The sequence below is a fragment of the Notolepis coatsorum genome, assembly GCF_963971535.1.
Source record: "Notolepis coatsorum genome assembly, chromosome: 16".
In the NCBI taxonomy this organism is placed as follows: domain Eukaryota; kingdom Metazoa; phylum Chordata; class Actinopteri; order Aulopiformes; family Paralepididae; genus Notolepis; species Notolepis coatsorum.
Window position 1 is genome coordinate 13261191 of NC_140180.1, and position 25421 is coordinate 13286611.

The following is a 25421-nucleotide window of genomic DNA, read 5'->3' on the forward strand; positions in this document are numbered from 1 at the left end:
CTCCTCTACTAGCTCCTCTACTAGCTCCTCTACTCTACTCTCTACTAGCTCCTCTACTAGCTCCTCTACTAGCTCCTCTACTAGCTCCTCTACTAGCTCCTCTACTCTACTCTCTACTAGCTCCTCTACTAGCTCCTCTACTCTACTCTCTACTAGCTCCTCTACTAGCTCCTCTACTAGCTCCTCTACTAGCTCCTCTACTAGCTCCTCTACTAGCTACTCTACTCTCTACTAGCTCCTCTACTAGCTCCTCTACTAGCTCCTCTACTAGCTCCTCTACTAGCTACTCTACTAGCTCCTCTACTAGCTCCTCTACTAGCTACTCTACTCTCTACTAGCTCCTCTACTAGCTCCTCTACTAGCTCCTCTACTCTACTCTCTACTAGCTCCTCTACTAGCTCCTCTACTAGCTCCTCTACTAGCTCCTCTACTAGCTCCTCTACTCTACTCTCTACTAGCTCCTCTACTAGCTCCTCTACTAGCCATACTCTACTAGCTCCTCTACTAGCTCCTCTACTAGCTCCTCTACTAGCTCCTCTACTAGCTCCTCTACTAGCTCCTCTACTCTACTCTCTACTAGCTCCTCTACTAGCTACTCTACTCTCTACTAGCTCCTCTACTAGCTCCTCTACTAGCTCCTCTACTAGCTCCTCTACTAGCTCCTCTACTAGCTCCTCTACTAGCTCCTCTACTAGCTCCTCTACTCTACTCTCTACTAGCTCCTCTACTAGCTCCTCTACTAGCTCCTCTACTAGCTCCTCTACTAGCTCCTCTACTCTACTCTCTACTAGCTCCTCTACTAGCTCCTCTACTAGCTCCTCTACTAGCCCCTCTACTAGCTCCTCTACTAGCTCCTCTACTAGCTCCTCTACTCTACTCTCTACTAGCTCCTCTACTAGCTCCTCTACTAGCTCCTCTACTAGCTCCTCTACTAGCTCCTCTACTAGCTCCTCTACTAGCTCCTCTACTCTACTCTCTACTAGCTCCTCTACTAGCTCCTCTACTAGCTCCTCTACTAGCTCCTCTACTAGCTCCTCTACTAGCCATACTCTACTAGCTACTCTACTAGCTCCTCTACTAGCTCCTCTACTCTACTCTCTACTAGCTCCTCTACTAGCTCCTCTACTAGCTCCTCTACTAGCTCCTCTACTCTACTCTCTACTAGCTCCTCTACTAGCTCCTCTACTAGCTCCTCTACTAGCTCCTCTACTAGCTCCTCTACTCTACTCTCTACTAGCTCCTCTACTAGCTCCTCTACTAGCTCCTCTACTCTACTCTCTACTAGCTCCTCTACTAGCTCCTCTACTCGCTCCTCTACTAGCTCCTCTACTAGCTCCTCTACTAGCTCCTCTACTAGCTCCTCTACTCTACTCTCTACTAGCTCCTCTACTAGCTCCTCTACTAGCTCCTCTACTAGCTCCTCTACTAGCTCCTCTACTAGCCATACTCTACTAGCTCCTCTACTAGCTCCTCTACTAGCTCCTCTACTAGCCATACTCTACTAGCTCCTCTACTCTACTCTCTACTAGCTCCTCTACTAGCTCCTCTACTAGCCATACTCTACTAGCTCCTCTACTAGCTCCTCTACTAGCCATACTCTACTAGCTCCTCTACTAGCTCCTCTACTAGCCATACTCTACTAGCTCCTCTACTAGCTCCTCTACTAGCTCCTCTACTAGCTCCTCTACTAGCTCCTCTACTAGCTCCTCTACTCTACTCTCTACTAGCTCCTCTACTAGCTCCTCTACTAGCTCCTCTACTAGCTCCTCTACTAGCTCCTCTACTAGCCATACCCTACTAGCTCCTCTACTAGCTCCTCTACTAGCTCCTCTACTAGCTCCTCTACTAGCTCCTCTACTAGCCATACCCTACTAGCTCCTCTACTAGCTCCTCTACTAGCTCCTCTACTAGCTCCTCTACTAGCTCCTCTACTAGCTACTCTACTAGCTCCTCTACTAGCTCCTCTACTAGCTCCTCTACTAGCTCCTCTACTAGCTCCTCTACTCTACTAGCTCCTCTACTAGCTCCTCTACTCTACTCTCTACTAGCTCCTCTACTAGCTCCTCTACTAGCTCCTCTACTAGCTCCTCTACTAGCTCCTCTACTAGCTCCTCTACTAGCTCCTCTACTAGCTCCTCTACTAGCTCCTCTACTCTACTCTACTAGCTCCTCTACTCTACTCTCTACTAGCTCCTCTACTAGCTCCTCTACTAGCTCCTCTACTAGCTCCTCTACTAGCTCCTCTACTAGCTCCTCTACTAGCTACTCTACTCTACTAGCTCTTCTACTAGGCTACTCTATTCTACTAGCTCCTCTACTCTACTAGCTGCTCTATTCTACTAGCTCCTCTATTATACTAGCTACTCTACTAGCTACTGTAGCTAATCTATTCTACTAGCTAGTGCTACTCTACTCTACTAGCTACTCTACTAGCTACTGTAGCTAATCTATTCTACTAGCTAGTGCTACTCTACTCTACTAGCTACTCTACTCTACTAGCTACTGTAGCTAATCTATTCTACTAGCTCCTCTACTCTACGTGTATCCAGTGTTTAAGTGTGCAGTACTTACTGAATGAGGCTTTGATAGTGGTCTATTCGAACACTCAGGTCCTCTAAGTGTGCAGTACTTACTGAATAAGGCTTTGATAGTGGTCTATTCGAACACTCAGGTCCTCTAAGTGTGCAGTACTTACTGAATGAGGCTTTGATAGTGGTCTATTCGAACACTCAGGTCCTCGTTGTGTTGCAGCACATGGATGGCCTGGGCTTCCAGCGACAGGTTCTTCTCCACCTGGGGAACAATCAACATTACATCAAATAAAAGACGTTTTCCCTCCATTTTGCCTCATTTGACTGAACCTGAGGGCACCACAGAGCCTGGACTCTTTTAAAGCAGGCCTGAAAATCTGTTTCAAAAGACCTTTGACTGTTAGCTTTTTATTTATTTATTATTATAATTTTTTTTCTTGTGCTGTTGTCTTAAATGATCTGTTTATACTATGTGTTTAACTATGTTCTATTTTTATCTTATTTTTATTCTGTATTTTATTTTTTACTAATAATTATTTTATTTTTTAACTATGTTTTAACCCTGTAGCACTTTGGGATCCTAGTGAACAAAAAGTGCAATACAAATTCAATTTATTATTAACATAGTTCTAATGTAATCATTCATCTGTGCCAAAAGAAATTCACAAAAGAGCCGTGCCCTCCATTGGTACTTTGGCATTCGGAAATAGGTAGAAATGTGGAAGCTTGCAATTCCTTAAATGGCACATCTTTGATAGACTGACATTACCGTTATATCAAATTAATAATCAAAATAGCTGTTGTATCAAATTAATAATAACATTACTGTTATAATCAAATAGAATATACATTTTCTTTGTTAAATCAAATGAAAAATCAACATCCAAGGAGAGGAAAAGATTACATTTATACTCAAGGATGAACATTGATATAAACTCTATAAACACAACCCCAACTCTTAAAAAGTACAATACCGGTAATGGTGATAAACCTAGCTCAAATCTATCTCCTGGTTTTGATTGATTGATTGATTGAAAATGATATTAACAGATTGCAGAATGGGTACAATACAGTACAGCTCAATACACACAATTGTTAAGGGGATGCAGACCAGAGAAAGACTTTCATCTTGTTTACATCAGGGTCCCCCATTTTCAATTCATAATGAATTGTAAGTAAGGGTGCACCTATTTTTTTAATGATTCGTTACGGCGTAATCAATACTTCCATTTGTATAAATTGGGTTAAGCGGAGCGCAGTATACCTGCCTGGCTGAGCTGGATGCATCTCGGCTGAGGAGCGCGTCGCGGCTCATGCGCATGCGCGCGCTCGGCCGATCAGAGCAACGCGGAAGGGCAAGTTGGCTGCCGAAAGTATTCACGCGTCCCGGGTTCGACTCCCGGACCCGGCGACCATTGTCGAATGTCTTCCCCCCCTCTATCCTCCCATACTTCCTCTCTCTACCGGACTGACCAAAAATAATTATAAAAAAAAAAAAGAACAATAAAATATCTACCAAAAACAACAACATGAGTGAGTGAGTGAGTGAGTGAGTGAGTGAGTAAGTGAGTGAGTGAGTGAGTGAGAGAGAGAGACTAGAGCCATATGGAATCCGCGATCACGGAATCGCGGACGGAATCGCGGAATTGAGCAATAAAAATGGAATCAACTATAAAAAAAAAATTAATTAAAAAAGTTTTTTTTTTTTTTATGTTGTGGGACTTGTACAGCACTTTGTTCAACTTTGTCAGTGCTGTAAAGTTTAAACCTTTTTAAATCTTAGACAAACAAAACACTTTGCTTTCATGAAATATTGTAAGCAGTCATTTGAGGCTTCATAAAAGCAGCACAATGAACACAAATCTGTCAGTGCCGAGTCTGACCTCATCTTAAATAACAAACGGCATTGCTTGTTGTAGTTAACAAAGAGAGGCAGAGTTGATTTTGCAAAAATATATATACCTTTTTATTTTTATTTTTTTTTAATCGAATTTTATTTTCATATTCGAATGAAATAAATGAATGAAGCTTCGAAGTATTTAAGACAGCCCTATTAAATGGACTGTTATATCTTATTAAATTGTGGACATTTATTCATTCCCACTTATTAGACACTATTTCTGATGGTAAAATGAGCGTACAAAGCAAAATACAGAATTCTGAAATATTAAAACGGAAAAAACGGAATTTGGAAAAAAATAAAATGGAATTTGGAAAAAAATTAAACGGATTTCATATGGCTCTAAGAGAGACCCACCACAGAATGCATCTCCAGCAGCTTGGTGTGCTGCTCCTGCACGCGATTAGACTTCATCTCAATCACAAACAGCAGAGACTCCTGCTCCGACTCCCAGAATGCACCGGGGCTGCCGTGAGCCTGGATGGGGAGAGAGGACGGGAGGAGAGAGGAGAGGTAGATGAGGATGTGGAAAGGAGAAGAGAGGAGAGGAAGGGAGGAGGGGAGCGGTAGATGAGGATGTGGAAAGGAGAAGAGAGGAGAGGACGGGAGGAGAGGGGAGAGGTAGATGAAGATGTGGAAAGGAGAAGAGAGGAGAGGACGGGAGGAGAGGGGAGAGGTAGATGAAGATGTGGAAAGGAGAGAGGAGGGGAAGGGAGGAGAGGGGAGAGGTAGATGAAGATGTGGAAAGGAGAGAGGAGGGGAAGGGAGGAGAGGGAGAGGTTGAGATGGAGAGAAAGGGGTTGAGATGGAGAGAAAGAAAGGGGTTGAGATAGAGAAGAGAGAAAGGGGTTGAGATGGAGAGAGAAAGGGGTTGAGATGGAGAGTGAGAAAGGGGTTGAGATGGAGAGAGAGAAAGGGGTTGAGATGGAGAGAAAGAAAAGGGTTGAGATAGAGAAATGGGTTGAGATGGAGAGAGAAAGGGGTTGAGATGCAGAGAGAGAAAAGGGTTGAGATAGAGAAGAGAGAAAGGGGTTGAGATGGAGAGAGAGAAAAGGGATGAGATGGAGAGAGAGAAAGGGGTTGAGATGCAGAGAGAGAAAAGGGTTGAGATAGAGAAGAGAGAAAGGGGTTGAGATGGAGAGAGAGAAAAGGGTTGAGATGGAGAGAGAAAGGGGTTGAGATGGAGAGAGAGAAAGGGGTTGAGATGGAGAGAGAGAAAGGGGTTGAGATGGGGAGAGAAAGGGGTTGAGATGGAGAGAGAGAGAGAAAGGGGTTGAGATGGGGAGAGAGGGATTGAGATAGTGGGACCAGAGAGGATATGAATGGGAGAGATCGAGATTAAAAAAAATACATGGAATGGGAGAGAGAGAGAGAGAGAGAGAGAGAGAGAGAGGAAAGACAGAAACAGAATGGTGGTGGGAGGTGAGGAGAATGAGAGAAGGAAGAAGAGAAGAAAGGAATGAGGAGGAGAAGAAGGAGGGCGAGTTGGAAGGAGAGGGACGAATGGAGGAGAAGGGTGTGTAATCATTTTACAGCAAAGAAGAGCCATGGGGTGGCCAGATGTGCAGGGTAACACACACCTGGATGTTTCGCTCCAAGTCCCTCTTGAATGTAGATTCTTTTGCTCTCCTCTTCAACTCGTTGAACGCGTGCAACTCTGTCGTCAGCTCGTCGACCTTCCCCTTCATTTACAACCAGACAGACAGACAGACAGACAGACAGACAGACAGACAGACAGACAGACAGACATAGAGACATAAACAGTTAGGTAGTACCAAAGGAATGGCAGCAGACAAGTGGGCTTCATCACTGTAAAGGCTAGTGGTGGGGGAAAATATCGATATGTAGTAGTACAAGGACGGCAAGTTTTTTTTTTTATTTTTATAAGGAAGTTGCATTGTTCATTTCAATACCTGTAATAGTACAGTAGTCCACACACACACACACACACACACACACACACACACACACACACACACACACACACACACACACACACACACACACACACACACACACACACACACACACACACACACACACACACACAGTTAAGTTGGAATATGACTAATACAGTTAAGTTGGAATATGACTGTAATACAAACGGTTTCAGTTTGTCAGGTACATGCAACACAGATTACAGTGTTGGCATCCGTCTGCTTGAGAAAATCCCACTTGCTGCAATAAAAATGATTGAAGTGAGATGAACAGACTGAAAACGTTATTTTATTAGATAAAACATGTCGACAAAGTAAAAAAAAAAAAAAAAAACGTAATAAATCGCAATATTAATAATACTCAGCATATCGCGATATATTTTGAATCGCAATACTATCGCATCGTATCGTGACTTAAGTACCGTGATAATAACATCGTATCGTGAGGCCTCTGGTGATTGCCACCTCTAGTAAAGGCTGTACAGTGAGCGAGGGCCATAAAGTCAGAGAGGCACAACCGTGCTTCAAAAGAGAGAAGAACCGCAGAAAGATCCATAAACCACCAGCCTCTCTCCTGCAGCTCCGGGGCTCCAGAAGGAGCAGAGTTCCTGGTGGATCAAATAACGAGACGGCTCCCCGTGTCCTCTGTGGACGTGGCCCCAGGAGGACCCAGCGTCGTGTCCAAGCAGCAATAACACCTCTGGACTCGAGGCACGTACCGGTACTATAGACGGAGAGGTACGGTCTCTGGACTCGAGGCTCGTACCGGTACTATAGACGGAGAGGTACGGTCTCTGGACTCGAGGCTCGTACCGGTACTATAGACGGAGAGGTACGGTCTCTGGACTCGAGGCTCGTACCGGTACTGTAGACGGAGAGGTACGGTCTCTGGACTCGAGGCTCGTACCGGTACTATAGACGGAGAGGTACGGTCTCTGGACTCGAGGCTCGTACCGGTACTGTAGACGGAGAGGTACGGTCTCTGGACTCGAGGCTCGTACCGGTACTGTAGACGGAGAGGTACGGTCTCTGGACTCGAGGCTCGTACCGGTACTATAGACGGAGAGGTACGGTCTCTGGACTCGAGGCTCGTACCGGTACTATAGACGGAGAGGTACGGTCTCTGGACTCGAGGCTCGTACCGGTACTGTAGACGGAGAGGTACGGTCTCTGGACTGGAGGCTCGTACCGGTACTGTAGACGGAGAGGTACAGTCTCTGGACTCGAGGCTCGTACCGGTACTGTAGACGGAGAGGTACAGTCTCTGGACTCGAGGCTCGTACCGGTACTGTAGACGGAGAGGTACGGTCTCTGGACTCGAGGCTCGTACCGGTACTGTAGACGGAGAGGTACGGTCTCTGGACTCGAGGCTCGTACCGGTACTGTAGACGGAGAGGTACGGTCTCTGGACTCGAGGCTCGTACCGGTACTGTAGACGGAGAGGTACGGTCTCTGGACTCGAGGCTCGTACCGGTACTGTAGTAGACGGAGGCTCATTTTATGCCTGTATTTTTTCTGTTGTGAAGCACTTTGAGCTGCCGTTTCTGTATGAAAGGTGCTATACAAATAACGTTTATTACTATTATTAATAACATTCCTATGCATCAGTCATGCATACTGTACTGTACCTTCAAGAGCTGCTCCGCTGCCTGGAACGCCTCCGTTGATGTCGTCTTCTCTTGGTCGTGGTGCGTCTGGAGCTCTGGAGAAAAAAAAAAAAAAAAAAGTGCCGTAGTCAATTCTGGGAACTTTGGAGGAGGAGGAGTTCTCAGCCAGGAATCATTCACGTCGTTAGTTTAACCATTTATTATGACACCGCTAGTCCTGGTGGTTCGGTTCATCCTCTTGGGGCTCCCTGCTGTTGGTTAGCTCTGTTAGCTAGCAGCCCATCAAGACCAGCCATTGGAATACCGTTTTCTAAATTGGGGAGGATTGCGTCATGGTAAGAGGATTTTAAGTCATGGTATCCATAAACTTCAATCGGTTCGGATCCTTTGAATGAATGAGAATGTCAACAAACACGGCGACATGTTGAAATCACTGACTGCGCGCTCAGAGAGGAGTGGTTAGGCAAAAAATAGTTCCCGAGTATATTTGCTTAGAAAACGTAATTGTCGAATTCAATTATTTTTTATTTCTCCACGTGGGTAAATACACAGGTCACAACATGTTTACAGGAACGTTTTTGGAGTTGTATTTGGAGTGTATTTCGTGACTGTAGGGCACTGTAGGGAACGTCAGGCTACAACTCTGACCCACTTCCAGGGATGAAGCTAAGCTACGCTAACGGAGCGGCTGTTCCCTAAGCCTAATGCACGCAGAGACAAAAAAGTATGTATCTTCTTGTCTAACTCCAGGGAAGATGTTAAATAAGCTAATTTCCCAAGATTTTGGAGTTTTCCTTTAACACTTTGAGCGCCACTCACGGCTAATCTTGGGTTTACGATAGTGACGTTGAAAGCCACGTCACGGCTTTTCTCGGAATTTTTTTATTTCTTTTTTTTAGCGATCTGAAATCATATTGCATCACCCGAGCCTACCGTTGGAAATCCAGGGGCCGCCGGCGATCAGATGTGAAAAAAGCGCCCCCTATTGTCTCCCAGATGGTAAATCACCCTTTTGGAATGGACTCAATGAAAATGGATGGGAAAAAAAAAAATTCCAGTCCACATTTTCCAGTCCACTGATGCAGCCGGAGTTACCAGAGTTCATTCTGGAGCCTCTGAGCCGCGGCGAGCATGGGTTATACTGTACACACATTGGATCAATATACTTATCGATTTTTTCGAATGGTGATCAGGAATTGGAATATACCATTTGGATACCATCTGATGTCAGGTAAGGAATCTATGTTATCAGTGTTAGGATAATCAGACTCGTTTTCACAGAGATATAAGCTTTTTTGTGATATGTGCTCTAGCTGTTTCACTGTAAAATCCATGAGGAAATGAAAGCAGCTATTATCAGCATGCGGCTCGAACGTGCACGTATACTATTGATCATCTAGCGTTTATTTGAAAACGATTCATAAATAGGCCGACAAATATCAACGTTCTGGAATATTCCAGTAAAAGGCGATTATCATAGAATAGGTTGTTTTTCACCTGAAAACGGGTGCTTTTCAAAATGCTCTCAAACGGAAATGAAGCGATAAAAAAACCAATCTGCCTTGACAACACTGACTGGAAAATGATTCTTTGATAAGCGACGGGCAGATTAGACACATAGCCATAATTTAAAACATAGATTAGGCGATATTAACGTTAACATTGGTGGTGGCATTCAAGGGACTAAATGTGAATTAACCCACGGCACTCAAAGTGTTAAGGACCAGTCAGTCACTAGAACGGCTTCCATAGGTTCCAAAATTCAGATAATGGTGTAGTATAAGGAGGTAGTTTACCAATAAGGGCTTTAAAAATGAACAAATACCAGTGATTTTTGCGCCTCTCCGTCAGAGAGGACCAACCAACCTTCTCATAAAGGACACAGTGATGAGTGTCGTATCCATCATCATTAGTGATGAATCTTGAGGGCAGAGTGATGTACAAGAGTCCAAGGATTTACACACACGGAATACTTTCACCTTTAGAATTGTAGTTATTTTTCCTGCACCAGATACAACAACAACAACAACAACAACAACAGATACAAACACATTTCAGTTTCCCTAACGTGTCATTTATTTAGCTCCGTTAGCGTTCCTGACGCCACCAGCCGTTAGCTTCCTGCTAGCGGTGTCCCATGGTTTCAATGAGGAATGCTAACGTACCATTTTAATGGAATCGGAGCAACAAACAAAGCTCAAAAGGAGCTTCAATCCCAGGCCATCAGGCTGCTCCATGTGGACTCAATGCAACACTAACTCACCCATTCTACACTCATTTGCACACGACGGCACTTACCTTTCCACCTCATTTTGCTTTTAAATTTTGTACATTTTTTTTAGTTTTGTATATTTTGTATATAGTGTTTGATCTTTATTCTTTTACATTTTACAGTATGAAGCACATTCCCAGGAGGCTCATGATACAGAACCAACCATTTCACTGTAATGTAAATGACATGTGACAAATAAAACAAAACTTGAACAAACAAAACACAAATTAAGTGTTTGGTGAGAAAAATAACAAATTCAAATTAACTAAAAAACACTTCACGGTGTAGAGCAGAGAACTGAACTCTCTCTGTCCCCGTCACCGTGACAGGGACATTGTTACTGGCCAAGTCCAGAGGACAGAGTGCTCCCTGCTGGACAACAACAACAACAACAACAACACCACCACCACCATTTGGGGCTCGAACCCTCAACCTTCCAATCAGGAGAGGCCTAAGCCATGTAGCCTTGCTGCGTTTAGAATCAACCTCCTATTATTAGCAAATAAACTGGAGTTTCTCTTTACATTTTGAATTTATCTTTCTCAAACCCTGCCCTCTTTTCTTGATCCTCCAATCACAAGTGTTGACCGTGAGGAAAGCAACAGTTGTGTTTGGAGGATCAAGAAAAGAGGGCAGGGCCTGTGATTGCCAAGCCTCTTTTTGGGGGGGGGGGGGGGGGGGGGGGTTGACCACACCGCTGACACACACACACACACACACCACCTGAAACATTATGTAATTGTATTACATGAAACTTAAAAATTCTATATAGCTATAACTCTATATATATCAAGAGTTTGAAGTTTACAGTGAGGTCACTGTGGCTGGCTGTAGTAATGGGCAGAATATCACCCCCCCCCCCCCCCCCCTCCCCCTCCAAGACATTCTTGCTTTATTTGATTTAGGACAGTGAACAGAGGGGGATGGAAGCAGGGACTGATGCGCTGCTGGGACTTAAAACTCATACTAATTGCACGGCAGTAACATCAGATATATATATATATATACACAACAACATTGTATATATGTATATTGATTGACTGAACACTTTTTGTTTACGTACTCTTGACTTTTTCTATTTTATACTTTTTATCCTTTTTATCTAGCACACTCTCAGGAGCTCATACAGGGAAAAAGCATTTCATGGAAAAGTATTCTGTATTTTACTGTGACAACTATTAAAGAAACTTGAAACTTGAAACAGCACTATGGAGTAAATAGGAATTCTCCAAGGCCGGGACTATCACATAAATTTCATAAATCAGTGTTCAGTGCTCTCCATACATAGGATTATTTGTGAGGGCCCGTCGTATAAAAGACCCACCACAAATACTTTTCAAACCAAAGAGTCCTGTTGTGAATGTATTTGGAGAGCCGTGTATTAGCAGTTGTAAAGTGAATCCTACTGATATGAGCGTGACACATCGCCTCAAGGCACACAGCTAGTCTTTAGCTGTGAATATAAGCAACAGTCTCAAGGCACACTTTAGAGGATTACGTATAAAAAAAACATAATGCTTTACATTTACGAATGTGATGACATCACTATTTGTGACTACGAAGACTGATGACATCACTATTTGTGCATATGAGGACGTCTCCCGCGATGACATCACTATTTGTGCGCAGGGGCGGACCTAGCCCATTTGGCGCCCTAGGCGAGATTCACCACTTTTTTCTTTTTTTTGTAATTCTTTTTTTTTTTGGCTTTTTTCTTCATAGTTCTCTAACGTTAGTCTTTCTTTCCTCAACGTTCAATTCTATAAACACTTGACCGATACCCATCAATGCACAGCGCTCTAGCATGTTCTGACTGTGAACACCTAAAGCTGAGGCTCAGACCGACCGACCGTTTTAGATTTTTGGCTCATTTTCCCTTATGTTAGAATTTTTTTAATGTAAAAATAATGGTTGCAGATATAGAGGGGGGAGCCAAAACTGCACAGAAAAAAAAATAAAAAAAAATAAAAAATAAAAATAAAAATAAAAAAATAATTTAATTTTTTTTGCGCCCCCCTCTGGGTGGCGCTCTAGGCGACCGCCTATATCGCCTGTAGGAAGGTCCGCCCCTGTTTGTGCGTACGAAAACTGCTACCACGATGACATCACTATTTGTGTATATGAGGACGTCTCCTATGATGACATCACTATTTGTGTGTACGAGCACGTCTTTCGTTATGACATCACTATTTGTGCGTACGAGCACGTCTTTCGTGATGACATCACTATTTGTGCGTACGAGCACGTCTTTCGTGATGACATCACTATTTGTGCGTACGAGCGCGTCTTTCGCGATGACATCACTATTTGTGCGTACGAGCGCGTCTTTCATGATGACATCACTATTTGTGCGTACGAGCGCGTCTTCCGTGATGACATCACTATTTGTGCGTACGAGCGCGTCTTCCGTGATGACATCACTATTTGTGCGTACGAGCGCGTCTTTTGTGATGACATCGCTTGTCGTCTTTGAGGAGAAAGTTGTTCACGTTCACATTATTGAGGAAATGTGAAGAAAGGCCATGAAGAATTATGATGAGTCATGCAATAAGTACCAGTCCAATAAAAAAGAAAAAGGAGCTGTAAGTGGTATTTTCTTTGTTAAAACGAGTGATCTAAAATAAAAGACCACTTACAGCAGCTTGTGTGTGTGGTCTTCAATTGGTTACCTGCACCCTTTTGGGCATGCGTGTCCTTTATTTAATTTACCAGGACTGTATGAATGTGAATTCTTAGTTTAGGTGGATTGTCCCTTTTAACGTGCTTTACCTTCTAACCTCCTCTCGTGCTCCTCCGTGGCGTCCTTGCTCTTCTGCTCGTGGAGAATGTTCAGGTCAACCGCCGTCTCCGTCTTCACCTGGAGGACAGAAACGGAGGGACGTTAATATGGAGGAGAGACCCTCTGATTTCACAGCACTCATGCCAGGCATTCATTGCATTCACATGCACACTTAGTTTTTGGGTTGTGTGTTGTGTAATATCTATACAGAAATGTTCAGACGTTACATAAAATGTCTGCCGTCACTCCAATACAATGGAGCTGAATGACACCTGGTTTGTGGCACTCAAAAGCACTAAAGAAATACATTTGAACAACTCAAGAGCAATATCTCTTTCCAGGAATTATGACACGGTTACTCAAGTTAATCCATACACCTTATTGTGAACAGTTAAACATGTAGCCATGACTAGTCTCTATAAAACATGTAACCATGGCTAGTCACTATAAAACATGTAGCCATGACTAGGCTCTATAAACATGTAGCCAGGATTAGTCCCTATAAACATGTAGTCTATAAAGCTAGTCCCTATAAACATGTAGTCTATATGGCTAGTCCCTATAAACATGTAGTCTATATGGCTAGTCCCTATAAACATGTAGTCTATATGGCTAGTCCCTATAAACATGTAGTCTATATGGCTAGTCCCTATAAACATGTAGTCTATATGGCTAGTAGTCCCTATAAACATGTAGTCTATATGGCTAGTCCCTATAAACATGTAGTCTATATGGCTAGTCCCTATAAACATGTAGTCTATATGGCTAGTCCCTATAAACATGTAGTCTATATGGCTAGTCCCTATAAACATGTAGTCTATATGGCTAGTCCCTATAAACATGTAGTCTATATGGCTAGTCCCGAACCATAATACTATAGTCGAGAGAAACTCCATTGACAAACGAGGACGATGCTTGTGCATCACACAGCTGCAATCAATGGACTAATCCAGATGTGTGACATTATGAATTCACCCATGCAGAGTCTGTGGATTCTTGAGAATCCCTTTTGATCCCATTTAGAACAATTTTACAGCAATGTTTGACCGACGCAGCCACGACGTAACAGAGCGTGGGCGGGGGCTTGGGATTGTTGGGACAAAATAATAACTTGCAGGATGTCGTTGCATGAAAGTCCTCGGCCGCACGCTCACGCTGCGTCGGTCGAAGGAAACTCTGAAATGCACTCGTCTCTTCACCGTGACGAGAATATTGCAGACGTCAAGAAAGACCGAGGGAGAGGTGCGTTTACGTTTACATTTAGCTGGCGCTTTTCTCCAAAGTGACTTACAAATTGTGAACGACAAGTCGGCAGGAAGGGTACAACTGTGGCAGGCAGCTAAGGGTCAGTGGCGTTGTTTGTCGAATAGTGTGGATCTTGAGCGTTACACTCCGAGTGCTTAGTAGTATAGGCAGTATAAGTATAGCAGCATAGTAAATGGTAAATGGCTGCATTTACAGTATATAGCGCTTTTATCCAAAGCGCTTTACAATTTGTTCCTTGCATTTTTACCCATTCACTCACAGACGGCGGCGGCGACCATGCAAGGTGCCAACCTGCTCATCAGGAGCAATTAGGGGTTAAGTGTCTTGCTCAAGGACACTTGACACGCTGCCTTTTTTTTTTTTCATTTGAATTGTTCATGGGGGTCACTGCGAGGATAAACTGGCTGCCGCCGTGACTCATAAGCACGGTAAACAAACGCTCTACTCATGACTCAAACGGACAGTAAAACAAACACTCTACTCGGGAGTCGGGACGCTCGCAAAAGAAACCAGTTCTCTTCACTTTGTTGATTCGTACGATTACATAAATCAACGCCACGCTTGTTCTTGTTCACCACTCTGTAGGCAGCCATTAGAATGCCAGGAGGGGGCTTCCTACAGGTCTGGGGCTGTTGGCAGGAGAGGGTTTGCTGCAGTACTGAAGGCTGCCAGGGAACTTTTTAAAGATAGACCTGGCGTAGGGCTGGGTGATATGGCCTAAATATAAAATCCCAGATTATAATTTTTTTAATCCGATTTTAATCGATTTTTTTCCTCTTGAAAACTAGAAACACCAAGGAAATCATTCAAATAATAATTATTTGGCAAAAAAAATGATCAAACCAAGATGAATGTCCCTATTGGGATTGAAGCGCAAACCTAACTTTCACCAATCTTCACTTAAAAAATTATAATAATATATATATAATATAAAAGGTTACTCTTGATCAAACAAAGATGAATGTCCCTATTGGGATTAATAGTGCAATAACTAGCTTTTTCACCAAACTTCACTTAAAACAAATAAAAGGTGCCTCTTGATCATCAAACAAGAATGAATTTCCCTATTGGGATTAATAAAGTGCAAATCTAACTTTCACCAAACATCACTTTTTGTAAAATAAAAGGTGACTATTAAAAACATTTTTTTCTTTTTTTTGAAAATCGATTTAAATTTTTCAAAATTGTCCTAAATCATTCATTCGAATTAATCGATAATATCGATTAATCGCCCAGCCCTAACCTGGCGATATATATATATATCACCAGTCTATGAATAATCTCAGCGGGCATACAGGACAAGGCTCAGTCGCTCCTTTCACCTACGGTGTAATTTCGGTGAAATACCCATGGCGTTATGTAGCCAATGAGCCGATGCAAGTGGGCGGCAAGAGGGCACTCGCAGAGACACTCGGAGGTTCTACGGTTATCGTCCAGCAATGTGTATTTTATGATATGAACAGAAAAACCATGCGTGCTGTATATATATTTATTCTTATACCGTATATACATCTGTACATACCTGCAGTCCTTTTTACATATCTGTAGATACTACCGTATATATCTAATTAGACTGTACATATCCCTTACCTACTGTTACTAGTTACGCTGCTGGCCAGTACGACTTACTACCATATTGTCCTTATACCTGTATCACTGTACATATAAATACTACAACTCTGATCAGCACTATTACTCTAAGTACTAATTTATATATTGTATACACAGTTTAATCACCTGTGCATTGTATATTACCGTTGCACTTCACTGTTACATTTGCACTCTGGTTGGATGCCAAACCTCTTTTTCGTTGCACTGTATGATGACAACACATTTGAATCTAAATCTAAACAATCCTCGTTTAGAAAATCGGGAAAGTCCTGTGTCCAAACGGAAAACATGAAATGCCGAATCATAGAGAGAGAGGGGGGGGGGGGGGGGAAGAATCGCAGCCTCTTTATTGCTGGTCATATTGCTGACTGGAGCTTTGATCTCCAGTGCAGTGCGTCCCGGCGTGGCGGGTCGTTGATCCGCAAGCCAGACGGTCACGTGGGTCGCAGCCTGCTAACCATAACATATGAGCGCACATGGCACCGCCGCCGACCTGCTCCGTAATGGAAAAAAGCCTGCCTCGTACATCATCACCGACAGCTGCGCAGTGCATGCTCTCTGGCATCGTTTCCTTGGTTGCATTGCTGTCCGGTCAACCTGAAAGAGCTGTTGCTGCTGCTGCTGTAGGAGTGTGAGAGCAGCGTGTCGTTCAAGAGACTCCTCACTCAAAACAAAAGCGGGTTTGATTTGTCACACATACACACAATCTCACACGTTTCCAAAAACTGGTGAAGGACGGGTTCACTTTTTTTGTACCCAGGCCCAATTTTAACAGTGTCTGATGGCCCTTTTAACAGTGTCTGATAGTCCTTTTAACAGTGTCTGATGGTGGTCATTTTAACAGTGTCTGATGGTCCTTTTAACAGTGTCTGATGGTCATTTTAACAGTGTCTGATGTTGGTCATTTTAACAGTGTCTGATGGTGGTCATTTTAACAGTTTCTGATGGTCATTTTAACAGTGTCTGATGGTCATTTTAATAGTGTCTTATGGTCATTTTAACAGTGTCTGATGTTGGTCATTTTAACAGTGTCTGATGGTCATTTTAACAGTGTCTGATGGTCATTTTAATAGTGTCTTATGGTCATTTTAACAGTGTCTGATGTTGGTCATTTTAACAGTGTCTGATGTTGGTCATTTTAACAGTGTCTGATGGTCATTTTAACAGTGTCTGATGTTGGTCATTTTTTTTTATTTTTTTTTTATTGATCTTTTTCCCCCTCCTTTTTCCTCCGATTTTCTCCCATCCCAATGTTAGTCGTTATGCCAATTCCCAATCCCCTTCCTGGTCGCTGCACACTTACCCCCCACAGTCGGTCTGGGAGAGTGGAGGCTACCACGTGCTTCCTCCGACACACGTCTAGCCAATCAACCGCTTCTTTTCACCTGGCAGCGCGGATTCTCACTGAGAGGGCGTAGCGTGTGAAAGGATCACACTATCCCACTTAGATCCTATCCGCGCTTAGCAGGCGCCCCGACCGAACTGTAGGAGTCGCCGTTTACAACGACCCGGACCCACCCCGCCAGCTTCTCCCACCCTCTAATACTGCCAATTGTATTAGTGTGAACGGCCAGCCAAGCTGGTGACAACCCCGGAGCTGTGAGCTGGATTCGAACAGGCGAAATCCAGCCGCTCGGGGGTTGGTGACGAACGCAATCTCCGTTACGCCACCTGACCACCCTGATGTTGGTCATTTTAACAGTGTCTGATGTTGTCTGATTGTCATTTTAACAGTGTCTGATGTTGGTCATTTTAACAGTGTCTGATGTTGGTCATTTTAACAGTGTCTGATGGTCATTTTAACAGTGTCTGATGGTCCTTTTAACAGTGTAATGAGTTTGTAGTACCTTTATACCTGCGCCACGAGACGCTCGGTTGCAAAACTACATCACTTTTAGCCATTTAAAAAAAGTCTGTAAACTTTTAAGTACATTTACATAGTCAATAGTTGTTCAGCCTCACAATGCTATACTAGGTCCCACCCTCTGGCCTCTGAAGTTGCTAACAAATAAATGTATCTTGAATATGTTTAACCTTTATTCAGCTACAAAACACGACAGGTTAGTGAATAAGCCAACATTAGCCAGCTGGTAGGATGATGATGAACTTCTAAATGACAGGATACGTAGCGTAGCATCAGGGCCTACTGTATCGTAAATAGCATGACAGGCATATTAGTCATGAGTTCCAAAAAGACAACTATATTTAGCTACAGTTAACTAGAGGGTTCTCACTTGGTGCAAACGGTGAAATAGCTACAAGCTACAATTGAGGAAGTGCATAGTCACTTCTAAATAGGGGTGGAAATCACCAGAGGCCTCACGATACGATGGTATTGCGATTCAAAATATATTGCGATATGCTGAGTATTGCGATATTAATATTGCGATATATTACCTTTTTTCAACTGCAAAGTAAAACTTTGTCAACATGTTTTATCTAATAAAATTAAGTTTTCAGTCTGTTCATCTCACTTCAATCATTTTTATTGCAGTAAATGGGATTTTCTCAAGCAGACAGATGTCAACACTGTAATCTGCGTTGCCTGTACTGGACAAACTGAACTGTTTGTATTACAATCATATTCCAACTTAACTGAATGCACACGTGTGCGTGTGTGTGGACTACTGTACTATTACAGGTATTGAAATGAACAATGCAACTTCCTTAGATAATAATTAGGGATGTGCCGATAAAAAATGTTTGCTCCCGATCCGATCCCGATCATGTGATTTTGAGTATCTACCGATACCGATCTTTCCCGATCCGATCAAAAAAATAATAATTAATATTTTTTAATTTTTTCATCCCAATTTCTCACATTACATTCACCCTGAATGTTGACGTTATCCAGGTGAAAAGTTAACTTCATTCAAGCGAGGCATTGCAATCATTGACATAAATCATTTGAAGGAAATGCGTTTGTTTTGGCAAAATTCTTCTGCTCTGTGTGACAATAAATAAATGAATGATGATATGCAATTTAAAACCAAAACTAAGGCCTCAGTATGAGTTTAAGACGTGAACATGGTCATGTTTGTTGAATAAAAAAAAAAAAGGATCGGGACATCCCTAATAATAATAATATAAAGAAAAAGAAATTGCTTTATAAAATATCGATACTTGGCGTCCTTGTATCGATACAGTATCGCCACGCAAAGTATCGCAATACTATACTGTATCGATATTTTCCCCCACCACTACTTCTAAACTACGGTGGCTCTATAGTGTCCGACAGAACGGCCAGCACACCCACTGTAAATGTAGCTGTGATCTATTAGATACAGGAGTATCGAATCAGTATCGTTTTTTTTAATTAAAAATAAATAAAATGTTGGTATTGTGACAGCACTACGTCACACACATTCACACCTGGGAGCCGCCCAGTGAAACCATCAGCTACCACTGTTGGCCACTGAGCTGCTTCACTGCCTTGCTCAAGAGCACAAGCCCATTTCTCTAATCATGAGGCGCTAGTTAAGACAGTCGTCATCAAGTCTTCATCCCCACCTGATCAGCGAAGCTCTGGACCAGGGCCACTAGGTCCCCGTGGGTGTGGTCTTTCAGTAGCTCCGCCCTCTCTCGGCTCCCATTGGCTGAGAGCACTTCCTTCAGAATCTTCAGCTGCCACTCGCACTTGAAGTCCAGAACGGGCTTTTCCGGGGCAACTTTACCTGAACACACACAAACAAACAAACACACACACACAGGTAAGACACAAACAGAAACACACTGGCTATTTAGCGAGTTGGTTATGCAAACACTTAACATATAGGCTACCTTTCATTTTCATAGTTTGAGGGGGCTTAAATGGGCATGTCACACAAAAAAAAGACGGTTTCACACGCATTGATTTAGTTTGAGTTATTGAGGGTAAATTAGTTTGAATATGGCCACCAGTGATGTCATCGGGAATATTGAATCCTTAATTACAGCTCAATGAAATGATAAGGTAAGCAGACTCTATAAGACGAGGTATTGCTATTTTTTCCATCTAAATTATTTCACAGTGCACGGACGTCCCAGATGACGACACCACCGGTACGCTCATGTACTCTCAACAACGTGTCAAACTAAAATTAACGTGTGCAAAACCGCTCTGGAGTTTTTGGACACACGCGTGTAAGATAGTGTACAAAATAAAAATCTGCGATGTGTCCACCGGTGATGTCAGATGATCTTAGAAATTAAAGAGTCATGATGGAAATAACAGCTGAACCAGACTTATAACCTTTTGCTTTAACAGCCTCCGTGGGCCACAAGCAGAGCACAGGGACACAAGCTGAATGTGCAGCGATGCCTATTAATAAAGTTCTCCCTCTCTTCTCTCTCGCTCTCTCTTGAGCCAACTGTGCTGCTCGGCTCCGATCCAAACGGTGCTGCTCCGCCAGCCGGGGCTCGGGACATTTATAGACCAGGAGAAATAATAAATGACCTCCACAACACATCATCATCATCACATGACTAGAGAAGACCTCCATAACATCATCATCATCATCATCACATGACTAGAGAAGACCTCCACAACATCATCATCATCATCATCACATGACTAGAGAAGACCTCCATAACATCATCATCATCATCACATGACTAGAGAAGACCTCCATAACATCATCATCATCACATGACTAGAGAAGACCTCCATAACATCATCATCATCATCATCATCACATGACTAGAGAAGACCTCCATAACATCATCATCATCATCATCATCACATGACTAGAGAAGACCTCCATAACATCATCATCATCATCATCATCACATGACTAGAGAAGACCTCCATAACATCATCATCATCATCATCACATGACTAGAGAAGACCTCCATAACATCATCATCATCATCATCACATGACTAGAGAAGACCTCCATAACATCATCATCATCATCACATGACTAGAGAAGACCTCCATAACATCATCATCATCATCACATGACTAGAGAAGACCTCCATAACATCATCATCATCATCATCACATGACTAGAGAAGACCTCCATAACATCAGCATCATCATCACATGACTAGAGAAGACCTCCATAACATCATCATCATCATCACATGACTAGAGAAGACCTCCATAACATCATCATCATCACCACATGACTAGAGAAGACCTCCATAACATCATCATCATCATCATCATCACCACATGACTAGAGAAGACCTCCATAACATCATCATCATCATCATCACCACATGACTAGAGAAGACCTCCATAACATCATCATCATCATCACCACATGACTAGAGAAGACCTCCATAACATCATCATCATCATCATCATCACATGACTAGAGAAGACCTCCATAACATCATCATCATCACCACATGACTAGAGAAGACCTCCATAACATCATCATCATCATCATCATCATCACCACATGACTAGAGAAGACCACCATAACATCATCATCATCATCACCACATGACTAGAGAAGACCTCCATAACATCATCATCATCATCATCACCACATGACTAGAGAAGACCTCCGGGATGAAAAAGAAGAGGAAAAACACTTGAAACGTACGTTTGAATTTATAAGCTCGTAGGACACCGAGGTTACCCTCATTTACAGCGACGACGAGGTTACAAAACTAAGACGTAGTTCATCAGCAATTTCATACATATTAGGCACGATAAATAAGAATAAACAATAAGGAATCAGCTAGGACAGTAAGTCGACACGCGGTGGTCAGGGATCATACTTTTAAATGCAGCAAAGGAAGGAAGAACCTTCAGCTTCTGAGTCATATTTTAATAACGGAATAAAAACTAAACTGTCCTTAACTCATTCAGCGGCAATAACGAGTTGGCCGCCAAGCGTTGAAAGCCAATAACGAGTAAACTAGTTTTTAGATCCTTTGATCTTTTTCCTCTGATCCCGATTCTAGCCATCCCTGGCTCGTTTGCCTACATTGGAATTGCAATTCCGATAGAATATCACCAGGTGGCAGTATCGCCTACCTTTGAACTGGAATGGCTTGGCATGGATACACATTTTCCTTATTTTTTTTTTTGGTATGGGCTCCTCCTCCTGCTTGAACAGAGATCGATCGCCTCGAAATTCCGTTGCCGAAGCGTATTTCCCATCAAAACGTGTATAGACATATACACTGGTAATGGCGATGCGATCACTTGGAATTATTCTTTTTGGAATACCTTCTGGCTAAGGTAAGGTATATTCTATGTCTATTTTACCGAACCTGAAACATGTTTTTCTAATGATCACAGTTTTGTGTTTTACCGGACGTAAAACATGCTCGACAAACACGATCATGGTTTTGAGTTAAAACGACCGCCCCCCCTTGATGATTTTGTGAAGGTACATGTGTGCATGGTATATACCTTTGATTTGGGAGTATTTGGGGTTTCAGGGGATCAACCAGAATGGTTTGGGCTTATTGCACATAGCAAGTTTTATCCGCGATCTATGGGAAAAACTGGATTATCTTGGAAATGCGGGATGTTTAGCGTGTAATAAACTACAAACTACAGTGTGTAGAAACAAACTATTTTTTTTGGTTGGACTACAAGTAGTGTCTGTCAAATGAGCCACACCATTGTCTCCACAGCTATAATACAGAGCACACACACAGCTCTGCAAACATCGTGAAACACAGCGAAAAGGACCATTTTAAGCTGGCCTGAAGCGGCAGAGATGGGGACCGCTTATGACGCTGAATGAGTTCAAGAGGAAAATTGGGTCGCTAGGTAACGGACACTAGAAAGCTACATGACAAGTTTGACTGTAATCTAACATCATAATCATCAACACAACACAACAGGTCAACACCGTTTCACAACACACACTGTTCCATTTCATACTGTACAAAACATTCCGCCCCCCCCCCCCCCCCCCGCCAAGTCTTATACATAAAATTTGGCTAAAAAAGGACCTAATAAGATGTGAATTCCTTTTTAGGGTGCACTTTCCCTTTAATAATTGAGAATGAATTGATTGATTGAATGATTTTATTTAGACATAAACATACAGATCACATGAGTATTTGCTTTGTCAGGGATAGAAACGAAAAGTCCAGGACTTCTCCATCGTTGTCCCTGGTGAATGCTCTATTATAAGCTCATTTAAATATAATGTCTAAATATGGTTGATATTTAGACATATTTAGACATATTTAGTCAGATTACTGTATACAATTAGGGTTAGTAAAAATATCCCAGAATTTGTTAAGCTCCTGAGGCTCTGAAAACGAATCCTCTTGGGTGCTACGGTCTTGAGGGCATAGTAGTAAAGACATATTAGCATAGTAGGTAGTAATACAGGCAAGTAAGATTATTTAGTAGCAAAGTGCATGATAGTAAAATACTGTTTTTTTCCCTTTCATTTCAGATATTGATTGAACGTTTTTAGTCGACGACAGAAAATTGATCAGGTATAATGACAATACATGTGAATCTAATCTAATCCAACTATTCCACGATATATCCATGGCCAAATCATCTTGGTGTTAATGTTCAAATGGTAATTATCTTTGTTGGACAGCTTCTTCGAATCTCCCAGGTGTTGCTTTGAAGAGGTATCATGATGGTGACTGTAGACGTATAAGAGAACGTGTTGTTTGGGGTTGTTAATGTTATTCCATCAAAAAGGTAACTAGATCTTTCTGCAGCCAAACCTGACATTACACACTTGACTGGCTTTTAAACACATTTCCAAATCTATTTTGATATGCACCATTCAACATAACTTTTCCAGGCCTGGAAAACACAATATTCCATGATTATTCCAGGTATTCCTTCATGACAAATGTAAATGTAAATGTAATGACTGTAGAGAGAGAGAGACTGTTTCCACCTGGCATTAAGACCTGATCTGGGTGATCCGATGACAAGTAGACAACTCTAAGCATGTCTGTTCACACCTGGCACTAGAAAAACCGGATCTTGCTTCCCCCGCTCAATATGCAAATATAAATGTCGTCATTTAGCCAACATATTTTATCCAAAGCGTCTTACAACTTGTGTACAAAAAGTTAGCTGGAGGGGCACACCTCTGGTGGCTAAGGGTAAGTGGTATTGTTCATCTAGCCGTGCCAAGCTTTGAGTGCTACACCCTTGAGTGCACTGCATAGTAGTACAGACATATTAGCATAGTAGGTAGTAGTATAAACCAAATAAACACTTAGGCCTACGGCTACATTACTAAAGACGTATGGGCGACAGTGGCTCGGGAGGGTAGAGCAGTCGTCTGGCAATCCGGAGGTTCCCGGTTCGATTCCCGCTCCTCCCAGGGCAACGCGTCGATGTGTCCTTGAGCGAGACACTTAACCCCTAATTGCTCCCGATGAGCAGGTTGGCACCTCGCGTGGATGCCGCCTCCGCCGTCGGTGTGTGAGTGAATGGGTAAAAATGTGAGTAACAAATTGTAAAGCGCTTTGGATAAAAGCGCTATATAAAAAAAAGCAGCCATTTACCATTTACGTATGCAAATTGGATAATATAATAGAGCACATGCAGCGTTTCCATTCAAATGTACAATATTACTGTGAAATCACATTCATTTGGAGACTACACAGCTTTTAAAATGCTTCCCGACATCGAGACTGGAGGGGCATCACACTAACCCACTGGCCAGTTATGATTTAAATTACGCTTACACGTTATGCATATGGCCCAGGTAGCAGACCATCCACCTAGAGGGCGCCAGGCATCAGACCATCCACCTAGAGGGCCCCAGGCAGCAGACCATCCACCTAGAGGGCCCCAGGTAGCAGACCATCCACCTAGAGGGCCCCAGGCATCAGACCATCCACCTAGAGGGCGCCAGGCATCAGACCATCCACCTAGAGGGGCCCAGGCAGCAGACCATCCACCTAGAGGGCCCCAGGCATCAGACCATCCACCTAGAGGGGCCCAGGCAGCAGACCATCCACCTAGAGGGCCCCAGGCAGCAGACCATCCACCTAGAGGGCCCCAGGCATCAGACCATCCACCTAGAGGGTGCCAGGCATCAGACCATCCACCTAGAGGTTATTATTGCTCTGGCTTTCTGAGACAACATAAATAAAAGGGTGGTTAGGTACCGTAGTGGATGTTACCTGGTCATGAGTGGTACAAGGTACCATAGACAAGGTGGCCTATTGGGATGTTAGATCCTAATGTGAAAAAGTGATTTTATGTCCTTCTTTTTTCTGTCGTGAAGCACTTTGAGCTGCAATTTTGTATGAAAGGTGCTATACAAATAAAGTGTATTATTTATTATTATGAGTAGTCTCTCTCCCTTTCTCCCTCTCTCTCTCTCTCTCTCTCTCTCGCTCTCATCAACTACCTTCACCTACATGTGAAATTAATAAAGGAGGTGAGATGATCCACGTACAACAGTGCCATTTATGCATGCATACATATACACTCGTTATTCTCCTTCCATGTTCTCATTGTGGATATTGACCTTGCCTGCATTCTGCATACATTTAGCTGTCCCATCATCCAAATGACCCTGAGAGCTAGTAGGAAGGTATGGGAAACACGGTGCCGACAATAAAACCACTCT

At 42.9% G+C, this 25421-nt stretch overlaps 1 protein-coding gene across 1 annotated transcript in view; it reads right to left on the reverse strand.

Annotated features, from left to right (window-relative positions):
- Positions 1-25421, reverse strand: part of ccdc69 (coiled-coil domain containing 69) — a 72307-nt gene that overhangs the window by 15912 nt on the left and 30974 nt on the right. Inside the window, exons 3-8 of the mRNA XM_084331697.1 lie at positions 19414-19577; positions 13017-13104; positions 7997-8070; positions 6012-6113; positions 4789-4908; positions 2696-2793 (exon numbers count right to left, since the gene is read on the reverse strand). Coding sequence (XP_084187823.1) covers positions 2696-2793; positions 4789-4908; positions 6012-6113; positions 7997-8070; positions 13017-13104; positions 19414-19577 — 646 coding nt within the window. The remainder of the gene's footprint in view (positions 1-2695; positions 2794-4788; positions 4909-6011; positions 6114-7996; positions 8071-13016; positions 13105-19413; positions 19578-25421) is intronic.